This window comes from Corvus kubaryi, unplaced genomic scaffold (assembly GCF_017639235.1).
Source record: "Corvus kubaryi isolate FWS band 111438036 unplaced genomic scaffold, C.kubaryi_AGA036_p1.0 138, whole genome shotgun sequence".
Classification (NCBI taxonomy): Eukaryota; Metazoa; Chordata; class Aves; order Passeriformes; family Corvidae; genus Corvus; species Corvus kubaryi.
Genome location: NW_024580672.1, coordinates 7,156,688 through 7,181,806, shown reverse-complemented (window position 1 = coordinate 7,181,806; position 25,119 = coordinate 7,156,688). Strand labels below are relative to the sequence as shown.

Here is a 25,119-nt window from a genome sequence, read left to right as displayed (position 1 = left end):
TATTCAATAGAGTTCAGGATAAAGGATGCTATTTATGTTTGTTAACCTGTTTTCCTCTCTCGACTCAGTAGTTTACCTCACTTGCCTGTTACTTGTTATCTTTCAAACTAAGCTCTTTGCAACAGCACCTGTTATTTACCATGTCTGCATAACCCTGGGGTTCCAGATCTTGTCCAGCTTCTGACTGTTAGCACATGTTGCAAACCTCTTTGTACTAACCTTATTATTTAAAGTATAGGTCATCTAGATTCTTGGAACAGTTACTAAATAAACTCTTGTAAAAGCAAATAACTTTGTATGGTTCTTCCTTCTAACTCTGTCTAGATCTTTTTATCTAACTCTAGATAGATCCAGGGAACCCTTTTCAGGATAAGAAGTGTCTTTCAGTTTAAAGTTTCTACTGGCAGGTTGCTGGAGAAGACACATTTCTCCTAGGGACTCTGATACATCTCTGCTAACCCAAAATGGTGAGGGTCAGCTCCCAGATAAAGGATTTGGGTATTTCTAAGTATTTTCTCCTTAATTACTTAGCTGAAACTTGAGGTCTAGAACTTGGACTGGAGAAAAGGATGAAAAAAATCACCCAAACTGATGGATTTGCCTCTACTACATAGAACTTAAATTTACTGAAGCTGTAAGAGATGTATGTAGCTGGAAGTCACAAAAAGCCAACTACTGTTAAAAATGTCTAATTCTCAGGAGGAAATTAATGCCAACAAGTGACAAAAGAAATATTACTTATTTCAACACAGTTACTGTAGTTTGAAGTTCCTTTTATTGTTGTGTTTTATAGGTGAGATTTTTTTACAGATTATGGGGTAATGCCACTGAACTCCATCTTGACAGAGCAACAAAATAACTCCAAAACAGGCTAGAGCAATAAATATCAAACCATTCAATCTAAAATGTATAAATATAAAAGTAATTTCTGAAAATGTAGGAAAAACAGGAATCCATTTTTCTGTTTTGGCCTTTTGCAGAGTAACATCGATATGGTCCATCCGTATCACCTCAGATCCAGCACAATTATCTTTATGTCTTTCCCAACCACATGGGTACATGGCTGCAGAAGAAGTCAACCCATTACTCTCAGAAATCAGTTTCAGTAAAATAGTCAGTAACTTCATCCATGAACTAAGTCTGTAAAAGACTACTGAAAAGAGCCTACCTGGAACAAAAAACCTTAACTTTTTTCAGAGCTGGACTACCGTCTCATCATCCCTACACTCGATGATGAAAGAACAGAACAAAACAAAGAACTCTGACCTCTCCTTCTTTTGAGGACTGACATTCAGAGAGCTGACAACACAATAATTTCCAATGTCTCTCAGCATTACTTCTTGGTATTGAATCATTTTATTTTAAGCTATATGAGATGCTGCTGTATTTGAAGTGAGCCCCACTGAAAAAACCCAAACCTTAATTATTCAAAGGTAAAGACTCTTATTTCTCATGAGAAATAGCACTGTGTAGCCATACATACACCATTATGTGATTAAAACATCAAAAGATACGGTGGTTACAGAGAAATTCTTAGAGAAGCCAGGGCAAAATTATGGGCAATGAAGGAAATAGGGCTTAACCTACTTATAGCTGCACTTTTTAGCAGCTGGGATGTTCTGTCAGGACACTACAATTGGGGAGATGAACTGATACATTGCTTAAAAACTGAAGAGCTCAGGAGTAACTCCCATTTGAAAACGTGTCTTTTGCTCCTTCTGAAACCAGGTAGAAGTGGTGACTGATGGTAACTACCTCTGGTTAACCACCATTTGAATGGCAGCTTGTAACACTTGCCTCAAGGCTGCTAATGACTGCTTAAATAGTCTCCTGCTGTCTGCCTTGGTCAGTGAACTAAGAGTAATGAATTAGTAAAACGGGGAATATTATTAAGAAATCTAATCTCAAGTTTCTGTTTGCAGCAGAACCACGGTCAAGAGTTTGAATAGTAAAAACTGTGTTGAATTATATACTTACATTAAATAACCTAGGGTCCTTTGTATGTGGATGAAATCCCTTCTTTTTACAAGCAGAAACTTCTAGCATGCCAGCATTTGTAAGTCTGAAGATGCCAGTGCTGAAAAGCAAAACATGAAACTCCTGTTACACACTGCTCTCATGATACACGTCCAAGGCTTCACATACAAAAGCTTAAAAGAAGGACAACAGAAAGGTGCTTGGTGACTTTCAAAACACAGCAGCCCAGGATGAGTTGGATTTTTAAAGCTATTTTAAATCAAGGGGAGTTGTATTCCTGTAAGGGAAGAGGTGATGGGGGAAGGGGAGAAGAAGGATCACAGTACTGGTGCTGCTCCCATTAGGCAGGTTAGGCCACTGAGGGATAAGGCTGGTTCACACAGGAACAGATGCAAGCCAGAAGCTTACGTGTTCAGGATTGCATTTCGCCCAAGGCAACTTAAAAGAAAGCAGCCTTTAAACCAGCTGTGGGAGTGACTGGTAGGAGTACATCCTCCCCACTCTTGGGTAATCACATAACACAAAGTATTCGAAAATGCACTGCTGCAACACTTTAGGTATTGAATAAAACGTGACAAAGCCATCCTTCTGTGAAGAAGATTGATGCCTATTAACTGCAGGACAGCATCTGACAACATAAATGTAACAGGTTAGAGTTGGTTACAGGGTATCAGCGTCAACTGTGAGCGAAGTTTGTAACAGCAGACGTTTGTAGAGGTGTACAGGCATGCTCATGGTTAGAAAGCCTAGTGCTTGTGCCCTTGCCACTCAATCTGCATTCACAGCTCTGCTACCAGTGTGGCCCATTTAGGAAGTTAGGCAACCAGGACAGGATTCATAGAAGTCAACTACAGAGGCAGAAGGACAGAAAGAAAGGCTGAAGAAACTCACAGTTTAAGCAATGGAGTTAGCCCTGACAGTCTGAAATGCCAGGCACACTAAAGGAAGGAAAGAACCTCTGAAGACTGTCTGGGGTGCAGAACCAGACTGCCCTGCTCTGGCAGAATCACCTTGAGCAGGTTGCCAGGACCATGTCCAATCAGGTTTTGTGTGTCTCCAAGGGTGTAGACTTTATGACCTCTCTGGGAAACCTGTCCCATTACAAATCTTCACGTTAATATTTACACTGTTCCAGTTTTTTCAAGATACATAGTTTGTAGTTTATGAAATATAAAAATAGATCCTTATTATCAAAAAAAGTGATTTTACCCCTCTGCTTTGCAAAGTGCAGTTTTCATCTAATTCTAGAGAAATACACTTAACCTCCCTCCACATCATTGAGCAGACAGAGTGAAGATAGATCTGTGGTAGGGCATTGGCAATGAGTACTGCAGAAGAATAGATCCTGTAATTATTACTTTGTCGAGCAGAATATTAAAAAAAAACAAAACAAAAAAACCCTGGATCTGTGAAGGGAGGAGGAGAGAAAAGCCAGAAACAATACTGTGCATAGAGACTGACTGAAATGCAAGCCTAGGCAACTTATAGAAAACAAAGTCACAACACAATGTTCATGCCCTTCATCTGAGTTGACATGTATCCTTTGCATTCGATCAAATTTTATGACAAGAAGCAGGGGAAAATACCTAAATATTACTTTAAAAAAATCAGAACTCACTCATTATGCTTTGGTGAACAAACAATTGCAATGGCCTCTGGCAACATTAGCTGATAAGAACAATGAGTATGAAGATCAACACTGGATAAGAATGCAGTTTGTGTTGGATGTGTCTACAAAAAGAAAGGGAAAACTCAACATCATGAAATATTTCTTACAGATCAAGGTCAACATACATTCAAGAAGGAAAAACAATTTGTTGCAAGTGAAAGCATCAGTATTTCCCCAGGTTGGTTTCTTAATTTCTTCTTAACCCAGATTCTGTATTGTTAGGGAGGCTTTTCAGGATGAGATTCATGGAGGCACATTCACAATCAGATATACAAGCAATTTTCTGGTCAAGGAGGGGAAAAGATAGAATGAAGAAGCACGAGACAAATGGAAATGATGTAGCTATCCAAAATTCCTAAGAGTGAAATTAATATAAAGTTTAAACAACACAGTAGTCCCCTCCCCGACTTTTGAATATGGCATTAGAGAGTAATAAAATACCCTTAAATCAACATAAACAAAAGTTGCACCAGCAAAAGCAGGCCCATTGTGCCAACAGGATGCCTCAATTGCATTAAGGAGTTCTCTGTGGGGAACATGCGTGCTTATTTACATCACTACAATTTGAATTAAGTAAACAAATAATTTGTATTACTCCAGCTGTTTCTTTAGTTTATTCCTTTTTGTTTTTCCACATGGTACGTAGAGCCAATATAGGAAAGCCAGAATCTATGAGTCATACATACATGGATCCAACCCAAAGTGAGGAGATCATACTGATCCTGAATACCAAATAATTCTTCCACGTTCTCCATGTCACAGTAGTCTGGTCCCGCAGTTTGCTTTGGCACTATTACGTGTGTAATAGTAAATTCATTATGTGTCTGCAAAACAAACACTGACTTAGGGTGGAACAGACTAACTAAGGAATAAATGCCAAATCAAAATCTGAAAGATGTCAGCCTATCAGCTAAAACAAAACAGTACAGCTCCACTGATTCCAGCTCCACTGATGCCAGTGCAGCTCTACCAACATACTGCACCTAAAAATATGCCTCAGCAATTTATCATGAAAACATTCAGGGTAGCATCAGTCACAACACAAGATTGTTGTATTGAAATGTTCTTAGAGATCAGTGTGAAAAGATTGTCCTTTAAAATAATTAAAAACATGAAAGAGCTTTGAGAAAACTATAATGATTTTCTGTGAAACTTGGAACAAGACTATTACTGCTATTCTTTCTCTTCATGCAATTCAAATGCACTTGGGATCATCTTTAAAATTCTTTGTGTGTCAGCATCAGCCATGACATCTTTCCCTGCTCTCAAAGGACATTAAGTGTTATCTAGGTCAAAGGAAAAAAGTAGAAAATCAGATGTTCTACAGCTTGATGGGGGGGATTTTCTTCTTCTGTTTTGTTCTGCCATCATTAATTTGATGACTCCAGTGGATTCTAGCTGTCTTTATATTTCATTGTCCTGTAGCTAAACCTCGCTTACCTTAGATGAATGCCAGAGAAAGTACTCGAAAAAGCCTGTATTGTACAGCATGCTGAAAAACTTGCTAGGCTTTATAACAACAGCAGTGTACTTTGAGCAGATGTTTCCCCAATAAAGCAAGCCCACAATGCTGAAGTGACCACTCAGGTCATAATATGAAGTTCATTATATGGAAGATCAACCATTTATATCTGTTTCTCTGAAATCAATACATCACAGGATAATACAGCACTATCAAATATGTCTTCCCCATACAAATGTGAGGGTTAAACTGTACCAGTTTTCCACAGAGAATTCCACATGTCTCTATTCCTCTTACTGTATTTGCCTCTGCCAGCAGCAGAAATTTGTGACAGAGATCCCTGGGCAAAATGACACCTCTGAGTGCTTCGGCCAATTGAGCTAACCAAAAATAAAAAAAAAAAGAAAAAAGAGAGAGAAAGAGAGATAAAAAAGGCATTTACTGCTAACACAATGAAGATCCCTAAAATAAGGAAATATACACAGTATATTACACTATATTACTAAAGGTGAAATAATTATACTTACCACATCATTGACTTCTAATGAGAATAAATCTACAGCACAAGCACTTCATCTCAATAGAAGTCACCAGCCCACAAGATAAGCTCACTAGCCTGTCCCTGAGGTGACAGTGAGCTGGTACCATCTCCCAGGCCAGGGCTTTCCAGGGGGAACCGCTGCAGGTTCTGTTCTGTTCCCTTGAAGCCCAGACTTCATTTCACAGGAACACTAAATCTCAATCTCTGTATCCATCCATTGGTACTCAACCAGAAAATGTGAAACTGTGCAACTCTCCCTCTTAAAATGCAGAAACCATAAGGAACTGCTGAGCTTGCACAAACCTATTCATGGTTACTCCAGTATGGACATCCTCACAGTGAATAAAGACATATGCAGGTAGATAAAATAAAATAGGGGAAAAAAGAAGTGTCTGCACTTACTCTGAACAGCACTTAGAGTGGCTGCTGGCTTTAAGACCCGGTCTACTGGTGGCGAATGCCCAGCACAGCCAGATGTGCCGCTCCTCTCTTTTTTCTCCAGCAGCGCCACAGATAAGGAACTGCTCTCTGGTACAGAAATACAAGATAGCATACTTCCATCTATCTGCTCAGACATAACCACACTCTCTTTGATTTTCTGATCTCGAGCTAGTTCTTGCTTCTTAAGTTGATCCTCAAAGAACTGAAATTGTTCTGATTCGAGCTGCTGCTGCCGCATATGTGCGATTCGTTTCTTCTCTGCCTCTATTAGCTTTTGGTGCTCTAATTTCTTCAGAAATTCAGTTTTACATTTGTTCTGAAACATACACAACATAGTGACATTCTCAGAACACCAAAAATGCTATGAAAAATGGAAGGAAAAGAACAATCTAACAGTTCAATAAAACCATAAAATCCTGTCATTAAAAATGAAGTCTTTTGGAACATGGTTACTGAACCATAAAATACAACTATATCCCCAAAAGTAGGATGGAAAGCATAGTATTTATGGAGGGAACAAAAAAGATGTTTCTCAGATGCTTTTTCCAAGACAAGTTTTTAAGCTATAGTTCCTGTTTTCAGTGACGTCAATCTCAACTCAAACTGGAGCACATTTGGAGCCAAGGAACCTTTTCCACTTATTGACATAAGTATCAATCTCATTGTCATTGTAAGGCAGAATCAGAGCATACCAAAAACCTATTTGGATCTTTATAGACTGTTATCAAGTAAATATGGCAGCACATGTATTTCCTAGCGCACACTGGCTTTGCTTATTTTAAAATGACCAACTGATTCTAAAGAAGAAATGAAAAGTCATTCCTAAGCAGCTCAGGAAATTATTAGGGTCTTGTAAAACTGGCATTTTACTGCTTAATTTTTAAGTTTTATATGACAGAAAAATATTCATGCCAACATTTAATAATCATATAAAACTTACTTTGTGTTGCATGTATTCTTGATATTCTAAGTTATACTTTTTTAAAAGATCTCTTTTCAGTTCATCTGTCCGTGGAAATGCAACCTCCTTCAATTTCTTTGAGGTGGGATGGGGGAAAAAGATAGGTAAGTTTACTTTTCACTTTTTAAAAGAGCCACCTGGAAAACAAACTCAGCTGTAACACAGATTTTTAAAAAATACAAAACAGAAAAAAACCCTGTTCTTCTCACAGGAAAAAAAAAAAGCGAAAGAGGAAATATACGCTAAATCATCAGTTTATGAAATTTCTATAGTACCTTGGTTTCACTAAAGATATATTGATCTATATTAGTGAAAGGTGTGACATGGCTACTTCTTATCTCAGGGAAAGATTAGTCCTTTTACTAGCAGTCTTATCTCTGTTTTGTTTAACAGGTGGGTGATGACCCACGTTTTTGTTGTAGGTGTAATTTGTAAAAAAACGGTAAGGCAAACTTAGAGAGTTTCAGGTAGGATCATTGCATTTTTCTCTGGAACTTCCCAGCCAGAAATATGTCTGAATATGCCCATTTCCAAGTGGGAAAAGAAAAAGTTTCTTTGAAGAGATAGCTCTACCTGTACCTTTCTGTTGCAGACCTGGCAAAACAACATTACTTGTAAAACAAAACCACCACCCAAAGTTTTCTACTAATGTGAGGGCCACTACGAAATAATTCGGAGGTTGTATGCAAGGGAGGGAAAGAGACCACGTGTTTAATTGTACTGAGTGCCATAGGAGGAAGCAATGTTAGATGCTCTTTGTCAATAGGGATGTTTTCCTACATTGTGGACCACAGCTGGAACTTCGGCATGAAGTGGTTTGGTTTTGAGTAAAACATTCAGTTTAACAGTAGAGAAAGCAAGAAAATATGGGAGCATGGAGCAAGAGACACCCATGGTCCTACTAGCAACTCTCGCTGGGCAATTCCAGATGTGTTAAGTTCAGTATAAGGCTACATTTAAAATTTACTTAAAATTTACTTTCTAGAGGGGAAAAAAACAAAAGTAAAACTGTTTTGTATAGAAGTGGAGGGAAAAAATCTGGTAAAAACTAAGTAAATACATATTTGGTAATAAAGAAAGAAAAAATATACTTCACTTATTTAGCAGAGTAAGAAAATACTGCACAGACACCAGTAATGCCACACATTTCTCCTTCTGTTTGCAGTAGTCAGTTTGGACCATTACCCATTCACATGAGTGGGACCAGAATCAAACTAAGTACTGTTAACATAGTGCATTTTTAATATCTAAACTTTCAGATATAGATGTACCTGAGCTTCCAACAATGTACCAACTAACCCAGAGACCATTCTCATTCACTTTTTAGATTGATAATTTAATTTCCAAAATAAAACATGAATGAGTAGTGGAGAAAGGTATCAAAAATTCAAGCTGCGATGGCTGCTATGGGTGCTCTGGGGAAAAAGAAGCTATGGCCTATGTGTGCTGGGAAAAACAAAGAGAATCTGTGCAAAATATTTTTTAAAGACCAGGAAACCATAACCCTACCTTAATAATATCTTGTTTTTCTGGTACTGCACATTGGTGATAGTCTCGGTGACTGGGCAGCTTTTCTACAAACAGCCTAGAAAATGAAACACGCATGTGTTTGCCTTAGAAGTTAGAGGAATATCCATAATAGCTTTCATGTTGGCAGAAAAATCAGTTTCACATAACTGTTAAACACTGAATTCCAGATGACTTGGACCAGGGTTCTACACACAGTTTAAACTGACACATTATGGTATGGACCTGTATGGGACACACAGAATAAGGACAGCAGACTATTTTCTACATCTGATATATTTTGATTTTCATTAGTAGTGGGTTAGGTTAAAGAAAAGGACTAATTAGCAGCCAGCATCTAAAAATATCCCTTGAAAACACCCTCCACTCTGGTCAGTGTTAATAAATCCCATTTCTACTCTCTTTATCTGTCCTTAGCTAAAATGCTGACTCTTAAATGGAAGACAAGAATGCAACACTGACTATCATTAAAGCAGGTATTTTTACCAGACCAAGCTGCACAGCTATCTGCAGTATTATTAACCTACCCAACAGATAAATTATGGCAACAAACATCTGCAAAGAGTTTGGAATACACAGCTGCTACCATTCTTTCAGCAATTTGCACAATATTCACCTCCAGACCTTTCTTCTTATAGAGATAGATACATTTAAAATCAAGTGGGCTAAGAAAGGTTTGGTCAAGTTTTCAGAGTATGAGGAAAATAAGGAGGGAGGAAAGATGTCTTCTATTATAAAATTTTTAAAATATGCGCATTAAAAAACCCTTTCAGAAGGCACAGAACAAACCAATCAATCCTACAGCAAAACTAGCTAGGTTAAAAGTTTAAGTCTGTCACTGATATATTTTTCAGCTGTCTATTTTGAGAGCTGTAATGAAAGCTGGCCAGATTTGTTCTTTCGTGGTGGGGAGAATAATCATACAATGAACATACATTGTAGATTATGCATTTATTCCTGTAAGAAACAATAAATTATACTTAATCCTTTTGGGGGGAAAAAAAGTCAAAAGGAAGCAAAAAGACATTTTTCTTATGCTTTTTAAGTGCTGTGCAATACTACCATCTTTAAGACCAGCAGTTGCTCATAAGGCATAACTACTAAGGGCTCAGAAATCTTATTAAAACATTACTTTTTAAGTCAAAACCTCCTTTTAACTAACATGCTGAGGGCAACAGTGCTCATGGTATGGCCTGGCAGAGTAAACTCAAAGCTCTGTATGTGAGGTTAATTCATGCCTGGCAGTTAACACAGGGATAGGACAACCATATGAAAAGGTGAGAGGAAGCTTTAACAAAGTCCATGCTTAGTGCAAAAGATCTCCAGAGAACAAAGCTGTTCTGCAAGAGCACACTAAACAAGTTTCTCCTTATCTAAAGGAGTTCTCTCTGCAGCTCTCCATTTCAGTTTACTCAGAATTAGAAGCTGTAATGATGACAACTGGTTCCTTACGTTATGAACTTATTATAAAACACAAAAGCGTTCTCCAGGTTTCCCTCCTCCATATACACCGAGGCCATTCGCTCCATCTCCACTCCCGATCTGAAGTAACGCCGGGGAGTGATGTCCTCATTGATTGTGATATTGCTGCCAAGCTTGCTTAAGGCACGTACTCTCTCCTCTGGGGTCACAGAGATGTCTGTGTGGTCAGGAATAGCTACGAGCTTTTTCTGAAAAAGAAGAGTCTGATTAGCAAAGAGAATATTCTGTTTCACTTCCAGTAAGTGGTGTCAGTCAAGAAGCTCAAGGGAAATCTTCAGCTACTTTTTCTCAAAATAGGCACTGGTTTCCCCCACCTCTAGCCACAGTTGAAACATTCTAACATGTTTCTCAATTGCAAGTAAATTGTGATCAAAAAGAAAAAGTGATCTCATCCCTCCCCCCCCCCCCAAACAAGAACAACAAAAAGATAAAATAAGGGAAATCGCTGTAGGGAAAAAGAAAAAAAATTAAGTAAATCACTGTAGAAATTACAAAGGCAATATAAAGTGTGTCCTCTTTAGAAGCCTCCACAGATGAATTCTACAAGGTTCTGTCTTAAGTTACTGAAATAATTTGACGGATGTTCTGAATACTCAGATTCCTACTAAGTGATGTATAGCATTTGAATACTAGGAATACTTCAGGTAACAAAGAGCAGTAAGTACCTCTGGTCAGTCAACAGTTCATTTCAAATAATTCCATTTCCAGTTTTAAATGAGGCAGTTAAAGACTAAGAAGTTAGAACTAATTACTGAAGAAGAACCATAGCTTCTTATTAGGGTCATTACCTTTCTGCTAACTAATAAATAAATAAATGGCTACTGCAAGCTTTTTCCTCTTACTGTGACAAAATTTTTTACTCTTTCTATTCAAAATACTCATTTCAACTGCTTAAAAACTTGATTGCTGAGACCCCATAAATCACACTTATAGAAATACAATAAATTCCAACAAAACCATCAGGCAGAACATGGGAGGAACGTGGCAGCATGCAGCAAGAGACCCACGGAGCTGAGAGCCTCCACTACTAAACAGCTCTCTTGAACTGTTTCTGAATTGAGAGAGAAGTTGCTCAGCCACTGAAGCACTTCTTTGTAATACATACCAATGAGCTGACAGTGAATGGTTGCTCCATGTTGTTGTCTGCCTGCAAACCAAGGAGATTGCTCTTTTCCTCCAAAGTCTCCATCTGACTGAAAAGGGCAGTATCAATCCGGAGCTCAATATTTGCCACCAGATGTCTCAGGGTTTAATAGCCCAAGGGAAACTGGGATATAGAGACGTCGATTGTGGTCGTGTGCTGGAAAAAATAAGTCACTCAGATTAGAAATACATTCAAATGTTATGTAAATTTGCATGCCAGCACACACACATAACTTTGGTGGCACAGTACTTACATATTTAATAATAATTTAAAATTTACCAAGCATCTAGAATTTGAATTGGGAATGCAAAAGGGCTCACAGTGCAGTTGTGCTGACCTGTACTAATTTCAGTGGATTTGAACACAATAAATTATTTTTACAATTTTTACAGCAACTTAAAAAACTCCTAACTTTCAAGCATTAAGTGAAAAACTCAGAAGTTTGAGGACTAATTGCAGAATCCGTGCTTCCTTGAGCATATGCTTTGACAAACATATTTATAAACAGTATGAATCTGGTATCTTTATTTCCTGCTAAGCCTATAACTAAAAATAAAACTTTATACACAAATTTGTATCACTAATATAAAGCAGAAAAAAATACTTCAAACACCATGTGTTCTATCTGCATAGCTTGCTGACTTCAAAACTCAAAATACAATGAACTCTGATGAGTCAACTGATAAAAATTCCTCCTTGCACAGCTTTGAACAAGTAAAGAAAAAATGTGGATATTGTGGTCATCAAAAAAAAAACCCAAAGAGAAACTAAACCTAAACCAGAAAACCCAACTCTGAGAAAGGAATGAAATACTTAAATTACACAGGAAATGTGAAAATTAAGTTTCTAATGTGTTTTTTCACTTCTGTGCACTCAATTTAAACAGATTTGATCCTGCATGTCGAAGGCACTTTATATGTTGCAATAAATATGCTTATGCTCTTATAAAAGCATAGAGTGGGTTCAGCAAAGATGTTTTCTCCACACACCTCTCTCTAAAGGCCAGAAGACTCTGGATTAAAGAAAACAACCCTGATGTGTTTTTAGCTGGCTGTATTTCTCAAGTATTGATTTTTGTGTTTGCATCTTCCTCATTTTTCTTCCAAAAAGCAACAGTATCTATTAGATCAGTTCTTAATTTTAATCATTAATGCAATTCAATTTCAAGACCTGCTTTTTGCAAATTAAGGTATTCAAACCGCTTGCCCAATTTGTAACCAAAAAAATGAGCATGGCTTATACAGCTGAGAAAGTAAGCTCAATTGTGGTTGCCATGCTAATAAAACCAGTTCTCAAAACAAGTTAATTTATGTACTTGGAGCTCTGGTATAAATGATCAGCTTGGCAGGAGCTCCTATTCGTTGCCTATTCACAAACTGTAGAAAGGCCCCATGGGACAACGATAATGAAATATTTTTGCTTTAGCCTACTCCAAGAAACATTCTGCTTTAGGGCTAGATCCACCTGAAACCCTTCTTCTGCTGAGGCACTGTAGGCGTGGAAGACTGTGAAAGGAGAGAGCTAAAAGCTTGGCCAATGCAGAGCTTGTGTCAGACTTCTGCCCATGCAGCCCAGATTCTAAGCAGAAATAAAATCTTCTATGAGAGATTCTGCATTCATGTTCTTTGTGGAACTCAGAAACAAAAAACAAAAACCAAACCTACCAAAAAAAAAAAAAAAGGAGCTAAAAAGCATATATTTTACAAATATTTATCCATTCACTTATCCATCACTTATGAATTTTTTATTTTATTTCCTCTAGAAGCATCTGGGACATCTAAAATACTTGAATGGAAGAATGGATCTGGTCTAATGTATGCATCCAAGCATAACAAACTGCTAAATGTTCTACTCACTCAATGTATATTAAAAAAATGGTTTGAAAGTAAAGGTGCAGAAGAGTATTTCTCTTCCTTATTTCATTTAGCAGCTTCTGGCAAGAAAGCCTTTCTGTAGCAGGGTCTCATTCTGCTTCTCAAGGCTTTCTCCCTTAACAGACCTTCTGGAAAGCCTAGAGAGGAAATGGACATTTAGGACAATGCTCTTGAGATGCTTCTCACTGAAGGCATGGAATATGGATCAAATGCTTCTTTCAACTGCCACCACTCCTTAGAGATCTTTCAATCTAGCTGGTAAGCAAGTGCAAAAAAGTTAGTGCAGCAGGTGGCAAACCAAGAGCCACTAATTAGTGGTTTGGTTTGTTTTTGTGGGGCTAGTACTCCCAAAGAGATCTTTGTTAAAGAAGCCTATGGTATTCCCCAGTCAAAATCTCTTTGGAAGTGGCACAGGAATACATCATGGAACCCTTTACTTGCAAATATTTCCCAACTCGACTGGCTCTAAGAATATTAAAATTATAAACATAAGTTAATTCTTTGAACTTATAACCTAAAGAAGCATTAGTAACAATAATTTTTAAAAGTGCGATACCAGGTATTTTAAAGAGGAGACATCTGGTAATAGCAGAAACTCACACTTCCTCAAAATTGTGTCAGAGCCTGGAAAGGATGAAGAAGCTCTACAGAGAACATAAGATGTCACAGTGCAAGAGCTTAGCAGAAGAATGCCTGCAAATAAAAGAAGAAACTGACTTTTTAAATTTAGCTTCAGGAACACACTAAAAACGAGAAACTGTAAATAAAGAAGAAATACTAAGATGAAATTGTATCCCTTTTACAAAAATGTCATGTAAGATTCAAATATATTTGCTATTACAGGTGGCAGTGTAACTTAAGAAAAAAGAAATCCTATAAAGGACTGACTTATGGGCTGACTTATGGCTGCACTCCAATACATTGTCCTTAACACGTGGACACATCATTATGAATGACTAAAATGCAGAGAGTAAAGCTTTACTGAAAACACCACCAGAGGCAGGTCTGCCAGCTGCCCGGAATGCCTCTGTGCATAATGTTCTTCATGGCACAGCTTCACACTCACCTTCAGCTGCTCCAAGGGCACAACACGGCCAAGGGGCTCCCCTCACCCTCACCCTCACCCTCCTTCTTTGTACTCTCACTTTGTTGGCTCCACTGGCTTCAAGGCAAGTTGCAGCTAATCCAAATTAAAATTAAAAGGGCTTTTAAAATTAAATACTTCCTTCTCAAAATTAAAATGCAAAGGAGCAGGCAGAACCATGAAGCCAGCAAAGCAGACAGATTTGTCCCTTTCTGAGGCAGTGCTGTCCTAGATTGATATGAGCTGGCTTTGAAAAGGCACCCTAAGAGCTTGTATAGTGCCTACAAAAATTGCCCAGTTCTGACAAGTGACTTTGTTTTCTGGAAATAAACTTATATTTCACCTTACAAGAGTAAGGATAAATTCAAATACCAAATCTTTCTGTATAGCTGAAACTAATTATACTCAAATATACAAAATAGTTGTGCTAATACACTCCAACCTCAACCACAGGGGATAAATACCAATACCAGCTTGGAGCTGTCTTAATCTAATAGACTATAAAGTGCTCTAAATTCTAAGAGTAAAGATGCATTTTTCTACATTACTATTTCAGGCATTCCGGTTAACTTAGATGGACTTAGAAGAAATTCCAGGACATTTAGTATTCAAATCAAGTTTTTTTCCTAGTTATGAGCTTTTTGATAGTCATTACCAGAATATAATAATCTAACATCTACTCAACAGTTAAGAAACTTTTCTTGATTTCATTGGGAATAGCACTTCTTACCAAATCCCATTTCCTCCTCAAAAAGCATTTGTTTTCCTATATGTTCCATCTTATTATGCTATGTATTGATCCTTGAAAAATCCAGATTTACTAAATCAAAGCCCTTCAGCCAGAGGAAACAGAGCAAACTGAGAAAATCAGCATTTTAAATGGCATTGAAAGTCATTCATTCTGTTCAGGTTAACAAGCATCCTACCAAGTACGAGGGAAATGAAAAGCAGAGAGAGCAATTTAAAGTGAAAGTTTATGCCAAGAGTAGTACATGAAGACAGAAAAAGCATATCAAGTACCTCAGGAGCAGGCTCATAAGACAGAGGTGGTGTGAGAAGATCTGGGGAACGCATGCACAAACAAACCCTTCTGAGAGCTGTAATATCACAATTCACCACAAATTCTCCAACACCCTCACAGTTTGCTGCATGCTGGCGTTTCAAACCATTGCCGGGCTGGCTGGATGTGGACAAATGAGGCAGCTCGTGTGCTCAGGGCCCGGCAGGCGCTGCTGGCTTTCCCCGTTGCAGCGGTGTGGTGAGATAGGGAGCGGTGTGGTGAGATAGGGAGCGGTGTGGTGAGATTGGGAGCGGTGGCTCGCACGGCTGCGCAGCGGGGCTGCAGCGGCTCCGGTGCCGCACGGGCTGTTGGGGCTCCGCAGCTGGTGATTGCAATGCCTCCAGCGCAGCCAGGACACAGCCCGGGCACAGGGAGGGGTCTCCATGCCTTGCTGGGACAGACCCTGCAATGCCTGCCCAGGCTGGCAGGTCCTTCCCTGGCATAGCCTGACTCTGGGAGATGGCTGTCCCAGCCAAGCCAGGGAAGCCAGGTGGGAGCATGCTCTGCCCAAGGATGTGCACAGGGACTGTGGCACCCCAGCCGGAGCGGTGCTGCTCCAGCTCTCCGGAGAGGACACAGACACACAGAGGAGCTCAGGGTGTCAGGAGCTCCCAGAAACTGACTGCAGAGCGCGAGGATTGAATTTCAACTCCTTATCATCATCTGGAGGCTGCTTTTCCCTCTTCGGTTCTTCAGAAGAGGTTTTAAAATGTTGAATGAACTTTTAGATTTTTAAACGAGTAACTGAGTAACTTCAATAAATATTAGTTAAATATATAGTTTTCACTTTGTAACATTAGTTACTTTGAAACATTAGTTTCCTCTTTGTAACACATTTTTAAATTCCAAGGGAATTAATCATAACACTGACTTCACTGCTGTGAGCAACATTTATCAATATTTTGACTATTGGTCTTACTAAAAAAAGCTTCATTAAAGAGATCACTGGCAAAATTTTCCAAAGCACTTTCTTCATTCAAAGGTTAAGAATAATTTATGCAATAATTTAGTCTCTGCACAGTTTTAATAGTGGATTATTTCGGAAACACTCATCCTTTTGTTTGATATTTTCGTGGAATGTAAAGCCTAGATGAGTTTCCCACCAAAATCATTCACTTCAGCCCATTGGGATCAGAATTCTTACAGTATATCTAGAAATATTTGCTAATACAGAAGCTAAAATGTGGCATAGTTCTACTTTTTGCAAACTGCTCTTGAGAGAACTGTTCTGCAACCATGCCATGGCAAGAAAAAGCTTGCTTTAATATTGCTATGAGAAGTTAACACAGTCATGCTTCATGTTACTATATTAGGAAGTGTGATGATTACAGAATCCTAAAATAAAGATGCATCTCAAACCATAAGGAGGTCAGTCCTCATTAAAATAGCCAAATTACAAGTGCAACACCTTTCAATTACTCGTAATGGAAATAAGTTGTCTCAGCAAACTTTAAATAGGGCACACCAGCAACTGCCAGATGAAGGTAAAGGACCATTTCATGCCAGTAAGTCACCCATGCAGCAAATACTTAAAATTCTGTACTTGGAAGTGGACATTCAAGTGACCTTGGTGAAAAACAGGTTAGAAATACAAGCAACTATCTCATTCAGCTCTTTTTGAAATGCCAGGCCATGTATTGGCACAGCACATAGTCATTTATACACACACACTTGGGTTTGATATATAAATATGCTAAACACCAGCCTAAATAGCAAACTGCCTTCTGTTGGTTCTCTCCAAAACCAAACAGCTTGTTCATCTGTCAACATGCTTTTTGTAACAAGCACCCATCATCACAGCAAGTGATTCAGCTGGTATACTAAGTAGTGTCTTCTGGAAAGAAAAACAACAAAGCACTGAATGTCATGGCAAGATAATTCCCTTGTGCAGAGGAAATACCCAATCAACAAAACCCAACAGAATGGCCTTTCAATGAAAGGAAGCACTGCGAGGAGCCAGTTCATGAAAACCCTGTGCCTTTCAATGGAGAAGTTGCTCTTTACAGTGGGAGCTACTAAGCTCAGCTCCAGAAAAGCCCATCTTAGTAGCAGTTCATGATTTGACACTGCTCCTTAGCTCCATGGCTCCATTTAAACACCAGTGCCAAGACCTCCTCCCAAGCTCCACTAACTCCCAGAAGCAGCTACTGAGATATACAATCATGTCTCCTAGAAGTGGGTCAAGAACATTTCCTTTTTATCCCTGGTGAAGGACCAGTGCCTCCCATGTCCCAGCACTCTGCCCAGAGGCTTCTCTGCAAACGGTGTCAGTGATGTATAGACAGCAGCACCTTCACCTGCTTGGGTGCTGAGAGGGAGAAACCATGTGCAGGGAAGATCCTCCATGCACAGATCTGCCAAACCCAAGCCTTGCTTATATGCTTAAGCCACTCAGTGCTGTATCTTACATCACAAAATTGAGCTTTATTTTCATCTAAAAAAAAGAGTGGGTGACACAAGAGTCTGTTTTCCCACGGCTGAAACAAAGTTTGAATAATTATCTAAAGACTGTTATAGTTGTTCTGCAAATATTTGGACTGCTGCAATTAGTCAGCATAGTTACTTATATAGCACTGACTACCTGTTTTCTAGGAACAGCATTCCTGTTGGCACAGATACAAACATTACTGCATCAAGAAGCTACACTAATAAAATTAGATTGCTACTGGATCTGCTAAGACTCTGATAAACCACTACAATATACAGATAATGTCCAACATGGCACGTGCAACAACCTGACTTTTACTCCTTACAGAGTATGTGAATGCAGAACTACAGGCTTCTCTCTCCTATTGCTTCAAAGCACAGAGGAGACCTCTGACTGTCAACTGTTTTCTCATTATTTTTTATGCAGGCTGTTTTGAAATCAACATCTACTATGGTTGTGCCACTATAACATAACCCTATGCATTTGAGCCGTACACATAGATGGTGGCTCGCTACCAGATTTATTAATATGCTCTGTCTACAAAAATATTAGTGACTCTTAAGAGGATGTCCTGAAAAATGGACTGGAAATATTACACATTCAAATGCTCATTCGTGAACTGACAGTTCTTTTTTGTGGTTCTTTCTCTTGTGGTTTCTTGTGTAAAAACAAAACACAATCCCTCCTCCCCCCTCCTTTCTTTAGTGACACCATTCAGTTTCAGCAAAAAAACATTTTTAACATAATGGATAAATATCACCCACGGTAGAATGTCTTGGATTACAAGCAAAAGCCTTCTTAGGCAGTCAGTGAAATATACTTATGCAACACAGAACAGTATCTTTCCAGTGACCCACTAAAAGCATATTCTAGACATGGTGTAAAAAACACTGCCGTTTTCTTCCTTTGGGAAATCCACAACAATCCCCCAACAAATTTGCACCAGGGCACAGTAACACAGAAGAGGACAGAAACACAAGGAAGAACTGTTGGTACACAATTTGTTCTGTGATGATTCAACTGAAACACTGAAAAAAAAGGAGATACTTGCAATCCATAACATTATTGATAAAACTAACTTCCACCATGAAGACGAGAAGCTGTGTTGCTAAGGGAAACAAATGAAAGGCTCAAATCAGCACAGAGGCCTGCAACTTCATGGACTTCCAAGAAACAAAGCAAGCATGATTCCTTGCAAAGCCTTTCTATCCATATCCCTATTTCCCTCAGGGGCAAGGTCCCACTAGGCTAGAGGGGTTAAGAATCTTCTGGTTCTTCCTATAAAATGCAAAGATCTTTTCTGGCAAAATATATCCTACATAATTTTAGAACATTTTCAGACTCCATAGCATCTAATATGAACATTTGTTAACTGAGTAACTGGCTGCTACAATCAATTTCTGTTTCTATCTGATGACAAATTCTTATGCTGTCTTACTTTCTATGTCTCAAAGTAGAGGGGACAAAATAAAGGAAAATCAAATTTACTTGACATTTCTAACATACAAATTCACAGTTTATCTGAAGTCTATTAAATTGCCTATAAAGAATGAAGCTTGTCTTTTGGCCTCAAATCTAGAAAAAGTAATTTGAGGCACTAGTTCAAAAGATTCTGACTGTTTTGTACAAAAATGGTTAGGTAAACAAAGGTCAGGTACGAAATCGATAGTGAGATTACCTACAGGATGAAGTGTGATCAATCAGTACAAGTAACTACCATTCAATCTGTCATGTTTCTGTAGTACAATGCTTATATTAAAATAATAAAATTAATTGATTTCATAGGGAAATCTTTGACCTCCTCCCTGATTCTATATGATTCAGGATTAGCGTTCTATGAGAAAAAAAAAACCAAGCAGGAGAAACAACAGGAATGTCTGGCTCTATGAGAAGAGCTCTGTGTGCTTTAGACTGCTTGTTGTACTTGGATAGTTACAATGTTGAATTTCTCTTATGTAAGTTTCTAAGATTGACAGTGGTAAGCACATGTTTTATAGCAGCACTGGCTGTAACACAGTCAGCTCACAGGGCTGCTTGACAGTCAGCTGAATTATCCAGAATATCAAAGCTGAGCATGACGATTTCTGGTTAACATTTTGTACCCTTGCAGGCCAACAGTCTATTCATCCCAGTGAAGCTGTGCACAGACTACCTTTGAGCCATTCAAATTATTTGCTTTTCCCCCTCAGGATGAGTCCATTGATCTTTGCAGCCTATAAAAGCTCCTTTTTGTGTCAACACAGTGCAGTAGATATCTCTGAAGGCTTTTTGACAGTGGTTAAGAGATGCTAAAAGAGGAAGATGCTTCCTACATTGATTATGTAGAGAGCCCACAGCTTCCATAACGCAATTCCATATGTTGTGTGCTGAGCTGTGACTCATCTAGAGCTGCCAGTAGGAAGTGGTAGGCAGCGGGTTGTGTCTGAGGAGCTGACTGACTCACAGCATTACCAAGAGGCATCATCAGCTGGGCAGGATCAAAAAGGCTGGATTTTTATAATAGGAATTTCTTTGCAACAACAATACTAAGCCTTTGCACACGGATTGTTCAGGAGCTGCACAAGCAAGATAATTTTCTTTTATGGACTGCTATGTCTATTTATAATGGAAAGCATGACCAGAAAATGTTTCCTGGCATGACAATCTAAATGTTCTAACTTTATTAAAACTGTATAGAAAATCTTCCTTTACATGGCAACAAATAATTTTCAGAACACAAACTGGAAGTGATGCAGAAATAAAATTTCAGGAGTCTGATAAAACCAGAAGAAACATTATTCATACATGTCCAGCAAACAGTGCTTAGTTTTATACAGTATTTGTTCAGTGTCTTCATGCACAAGGCACCTTGCCATTCCCTCAGCAGCTGAAGATTGCACAACACCCCTCACCTTGAGCTGTACTCTTCCCGATCTTGGTGATTAACTTCCAGGAAAAGCCTTAAGGCCTAACCTCGAGCATGTTTTGTGCACGTAAAGAAAACCACATGAGAAATGCCTTCACAGTGTCTGCACAGCAGTATCAAATAATACAAATGACTGCTGGACTGATCAAGAAAATGACCCCTATTTTTAACATAATGCAACAAAATACCCCCCCTGCACTTTGAGCCATTTAAAGTACTGTAACACACACACCCACACCAAGGCCCCCAACTACGAAATTTGTACCTACAGAATTATACAGAATTTGTAGAATTTGTATACAGAGGAGGAATGCCTCCTGCATTCCTACAGTATCCTGTGATCTATGAAAATCCAGACTTGTCAACACTGCCCTTTGTTTTAGTTATCCAAACATTTAGCACTTAGACATGCAATATACCAGCTGAAATGCATTTAGTACATCAGAAAACTCATCTGTTTCAGAGTATACTGCCTGAGCAGCACCCACAACAACAAACCTGGACTCCATTCCTCTGGGGATATTTAATGAAGTTCTGGGTCCAAATCCTATTTTCTAGGACTTGGTTGTCTAAGGCAATTCATCAATATACACTAATTACAGTTTTGGATAGTAATCCACTTTAGCCTGCAATGAGGAGAAACCCTACTTCTGTGAAAACAGAGCTTTCTCAAAGTTGGTCTTCACCTGGGGAGTGAACCCCCTGGGAAGTACAGTGTATCCAAGATCTCATAATCTCACAACTTCACATTCTCAGTAGAAGGTGGGGGTTTTCCCGCCCATGACTTCTCAGAGCATTCAGAACCATGTGCATATTAAATAAAAATAATTCCAGACCAAGAGGAATTCCCCCAGAAGAGACTTTTTGGCACCCTTCTGAAACACGGCAGCATATGCAAGAGTGAATTACATTCCTCAGTGCACTTCAGAAGGACACCTGAGATCCGACAGAGGTCAAAAGGAGGCAGGTACAAAACCAAGTATATGAGCAGAAAAAGCCCATCAGAAAGTTACAGATGCTCAGTGAACACAATTTCTACTGTTTTAGATTCTTTCACTTTCTGTTCCGATGATCATCTTTCACACGTATATGGAAATCATTTAAAACCAGAATATTGTTATCAGATTGATTTGTCTCTGGCACACGGTAATATTCCGGACTCCCCACCACACTGTCACCACCTCTTTGCGTGGACGCAGCGGAGTCAGCAGGTTCGGCCGGCCGGGCTCGCCGCCCGCACGGCCCCGAGCCCCCGGTGCCACCGCGCTGCCCCCGCTGCTGCCCCGCTGCTCCCCCGCAGCGCCAGCCGCTCCCCGTCCGCGCCGCGCTCCCGCCCGGAGTTCCGCCCTGCCCGGAGGAGGGCTGTTTCCGAGAGGCCTCCGCGGGTCACCGCACCTGACACCCGGGGCGGGGACGGGACGCTGGCCGGGCCGGGGAGCGGATGGAGCTGGTACCGGCCCCGGCTCCGCGGCTGCCGGCCCCGGAAGGGGTACCAGCCCCTCCTCGCTCTGCCCGCAGGGGCCGCTGGCGCAGAGCAGCGGGATGGAGGCGGGAGGCAGCGCCTCGCTGGCTCCGCGCCCCGCGCTCCCGGGAAGGGCGATGCTGCTTACCGGGTCTCGCATCAGTGCGAGCGGCGCCGTGGCTGCCGTGGACAAAGCGCAGGGCGGGGGAGGCGGGAGCGCCGGGGCGGCCTGGGCCTTCCTCCCGCTTCTCTTTCTCTTCCTCCTCCTCGCGTCTCGCCTCGCCTCGCCCCACCGGGACGCGGAGCCCCGGGCGCCCTGCGTGGGAGCGGCCCCGGGCGGGCAGGTGCCTGCGGGGACCGAGAGCCCTGCGCCGCCGCAGCCGGGCCGTGTCACGGTGCGGGGCGAAGGGAGGAGCCTGCGCCGCGCCGGGCGAGCGGCGTGCCCGCGTCCCGCTCTGCGCTGCGGGGTCCGGCCGCCGCCGCTGCGGCCCCGCGGCTGCCGGGGGGCGAGGGGGCAGCGACGGCCGGAGGTGCCGGGCGTGGGTGGCGGCGGGCGAGGGCAGAGGGTGCCGAGGGTGCAGCATGGTCCGTGCGCACCTGGAGTGTGTCCCCTCCTCATTTCCCACGGTCCCAGTGTCAGCCAGGCCATCATTAAGTCAGTCCTTATCTGCTTGGGTACCGGCGGGTATGCACATTTCACCTGGGCTCTCCTGAACTTTGGAAAGGGCTAACCGAGGGGAAACAAGGTTAGCACCGCTGTTGAGGAGGCCGTGAGACAAGAGGAAAAGGATGAAAGTTAACTTGAAAGTGTGGTGGTCAACGTGCGGCTGTGGTACCTGGGAAGAGGCACGCTGGACATGAGAGACTTCCTCCTCTAAGGCAGAGGAGGTAGCCTGGTTTTCTGAGGAGGCAGGGCAGTGCTCTGGGCTGGCCTAGATCTCTACTGGGAATGTTCAGCCAATGCCGCAGTTACTCACACTGTGATAAGTTTGGATGACCTTCTTGTCTTTCTGCTGAACTTGCTCAGCAGGTATTGATCATATTGATGTCTTTCTTGGGGCCCAAACCTGGACATGGAAGTCTAGACATGGTCTAAGATACTTGTATTTAGCTCATCCTACACCCCCAAACACAGTAATGTAATTTCCATTCCTTCCTTTCATTGTGTGTGAGGCTGTTCGGGCTGCTTGGCATCCCAGCCTTGAAGTATCACTCTTGGTGCCGGTAGCTGTGGAGTGAGACAGCAGTCTTGATCCTGGCTTTAAGAACACGAGGCACTGGTTTGGCCAAGCAACAAAAATCCAGTATGCTCAAACACTTACCTTGTTATCTTGGATTTGGCTGAGAGAGTTATGAAATCGAGGCTCCAGTCTGTGCCATGGAGGGCTTTCAGTGGAACTGTTGAGCTAATCCTATCCTGAAGCAGACACGGAAGCTACACTTTCAGTGCTGCAAGGATTTTGTCTAGGTGGCTAACAGTTTTCCAAGGGGAAGTGTAAAGTGGGTATTCCTGTTGTCCAGACCCTGACCGTTCCAGGACTGCATTTCTGATGGATGCCAATAAGAAAATAAAGTTTGGTTGCAGGAAACTTTGTTAAATGGAGAGTCTATCAGATGGGTATTTGGAAATAGTCTTCTGTTAGAAAAACTGGCAATCATTTGTAGAACTCAATTAGGTCAGAGGTGAAGTTAGGCTGAACATTATGCTGATTTAGGTGTTCAGTATTGAAGACATTGCACATGGTGTTCTTTCCCAAGACCTGTTGGTCAGTGACCTGAATGTTTCCCTGGAACCTCTTGCAAGGTGTGCCTGTGCCTGATTCTTGTACAGCACGGCAAGATGCTCTAGAAAAGTTTGAACTTGATGTCCTGGAGCAGCCCTTGGTGGCTGCTTCCAGGATGAGTAAACTTAATTTCAGACCTGTGTCCACACAACCAGATTTTGAGGAACTGATAGATCCATGTCCCTTCACCTCCCTGAAAGGGCAGTCCCCATTGTGCGCCCACTGCTTTCTTCAGCTGGGCAGAGCCGTGTGAGAGAAACAGAACTGTTCACGGAGAATCAGTTCTAGTTCATGGTTAGCTGTGATTCTGCAAAAGAGAAAATGCACCACTGGTGAGGGAAGAAGATGTTTGGTGTTGTGATTCTCTTTTTTTCCCTCCCTTCCAGTGGTTTTGTGCAATGTCACACTGTCAGGTTCATCCCGTGCACCTTGTCTGAATGCTGGGTGGTGCTGCAGAAGTGTGAATGAGAGCAGAGGTGAAGGGCTTTGCTGCCAGACATTCCAAAGAGTCACTCTCTTCCTCGTTACCCAAGCTGGAATTCTGGGTCCTACTGCCCCTCCCTTCAGACCTGAGCCCGTGTCTGTATTGGGTGCAGTGTTTGCTGTGCCTCTGCCGGGTCTGCCCTGTGGCATTATGGAGTGGGCCGGGTTTGTTTGAGTTCCCTGGGGTGATCAGGACACTGAGATTTATAAATGATGTGATGTGGGCAAGAGTAGCCACCCGTGTCTTGGACTGCAAACCTCTCCAGAACCTGAGAACTCAGTTCCCAGTTGTACTAGAGGTTGCAAGAGGAGGTGTGTCATTTGCATATGTTTCCATGAAGATGCCCTTTGCATGTGTTTTCTGTAGAGACAAACATGTTTTGTTTATATTGCTCTCTATCTCCCAGATTATCATCAAATGGGTTTCACTTTCCACAAGTTTTGACTTAGGAACTGGTGCTTATGCCCCCACCCAGAAACACCCACAGTGCCTGAGCTATCCTGACTTGCCCTGTAATGATGAACCCTTTGGTGTAATCTTTACCTCCTGGAATTGTCTTTAGGTGAGCACTGACGTGGTGAACTGAGAGCCTAGAAGAACTTTTAACAACATCTTTACTAATAGTGGCAGAAATATTTATTGAGATGGATGCAGTTGTTTTTTGTGTGCCAGTTGCTGCTATGTCTGCATCTCCTCAATCCCCAGTTGCCAGGTTAGGAGCATGAAGACAGTTGTGCTCTTTGTAGTAAGAGGGTTAACAAACCATTAGTGTGAGGGTAAGAGAGTATCTGCATCTGTCCAGCAGTCAAGTGTTTCCTCTCTGACATATATTTT

At 41.0% G+C, this 25,119-nt stretch overlaps 1 protein-coding gene across 7 annotated transcripts; it reads right to left on the bottom strand.

The window, feature by feature from the left end:
- Window positions 1–45: 45 nt before the first annotated feature.
- Window positions 46–22,411, bottom strand: STAMBPL1 (STAM binding protein like 1). 7 transcript variants are annotated; one of them, XM_042018904.1, is made up of 12 exons: window positions 15,183–21,713; window positions 14,145–14,258; window positions 11,166–11,360; window positions 10,031–10,248; window positions 8,561–8,636; window positions 7,031–7,126; window positions 6,052–6,406; window positions 5,364–5,488; window positions 4,333–4,470; window positions 3,596–3,708; window positions 1,978–2,077; window positions 46–1,063 (listed from the first exon to the last, which is right to left on the bottom strand). In XM_042018904.1, the coding sequence occupies exons 3-12, from the start codon at window positions 11,247–11,249 to the stop codon at window positions 1,007–1,009; spliced, it is 1,362 nt and encodes a 453-aa protein (XP_041874838.1). In that variant the 5' UTR covers window positions 11,250–11,360; window positions 14,145–14,258; window positions 15,183–21,713; the 3' UTR covers window positions 46–1,006. The 7 variants fall into 7 exon arrangements, with proteins under 7 accessions (XP_041874838.1, XP_041874835.1, XP_041874841.1 ...); XM_042018901.1 differs by lacking the exons at window positions 14,145–14,258; window positions 15,183–21,713 and adding an exon at window positions 22,166–22,411; XM_042018907.1 differs by lacking the exons at window positions 14,145–14,258; window positions 15,183–21,713 and adding an exon at window positions 22,166–22,411 and having other exon boundaries at window positions 5,406–5,488.
- Window positions 22,412–25,119: the final 2,708 nt, after the last annotated feature.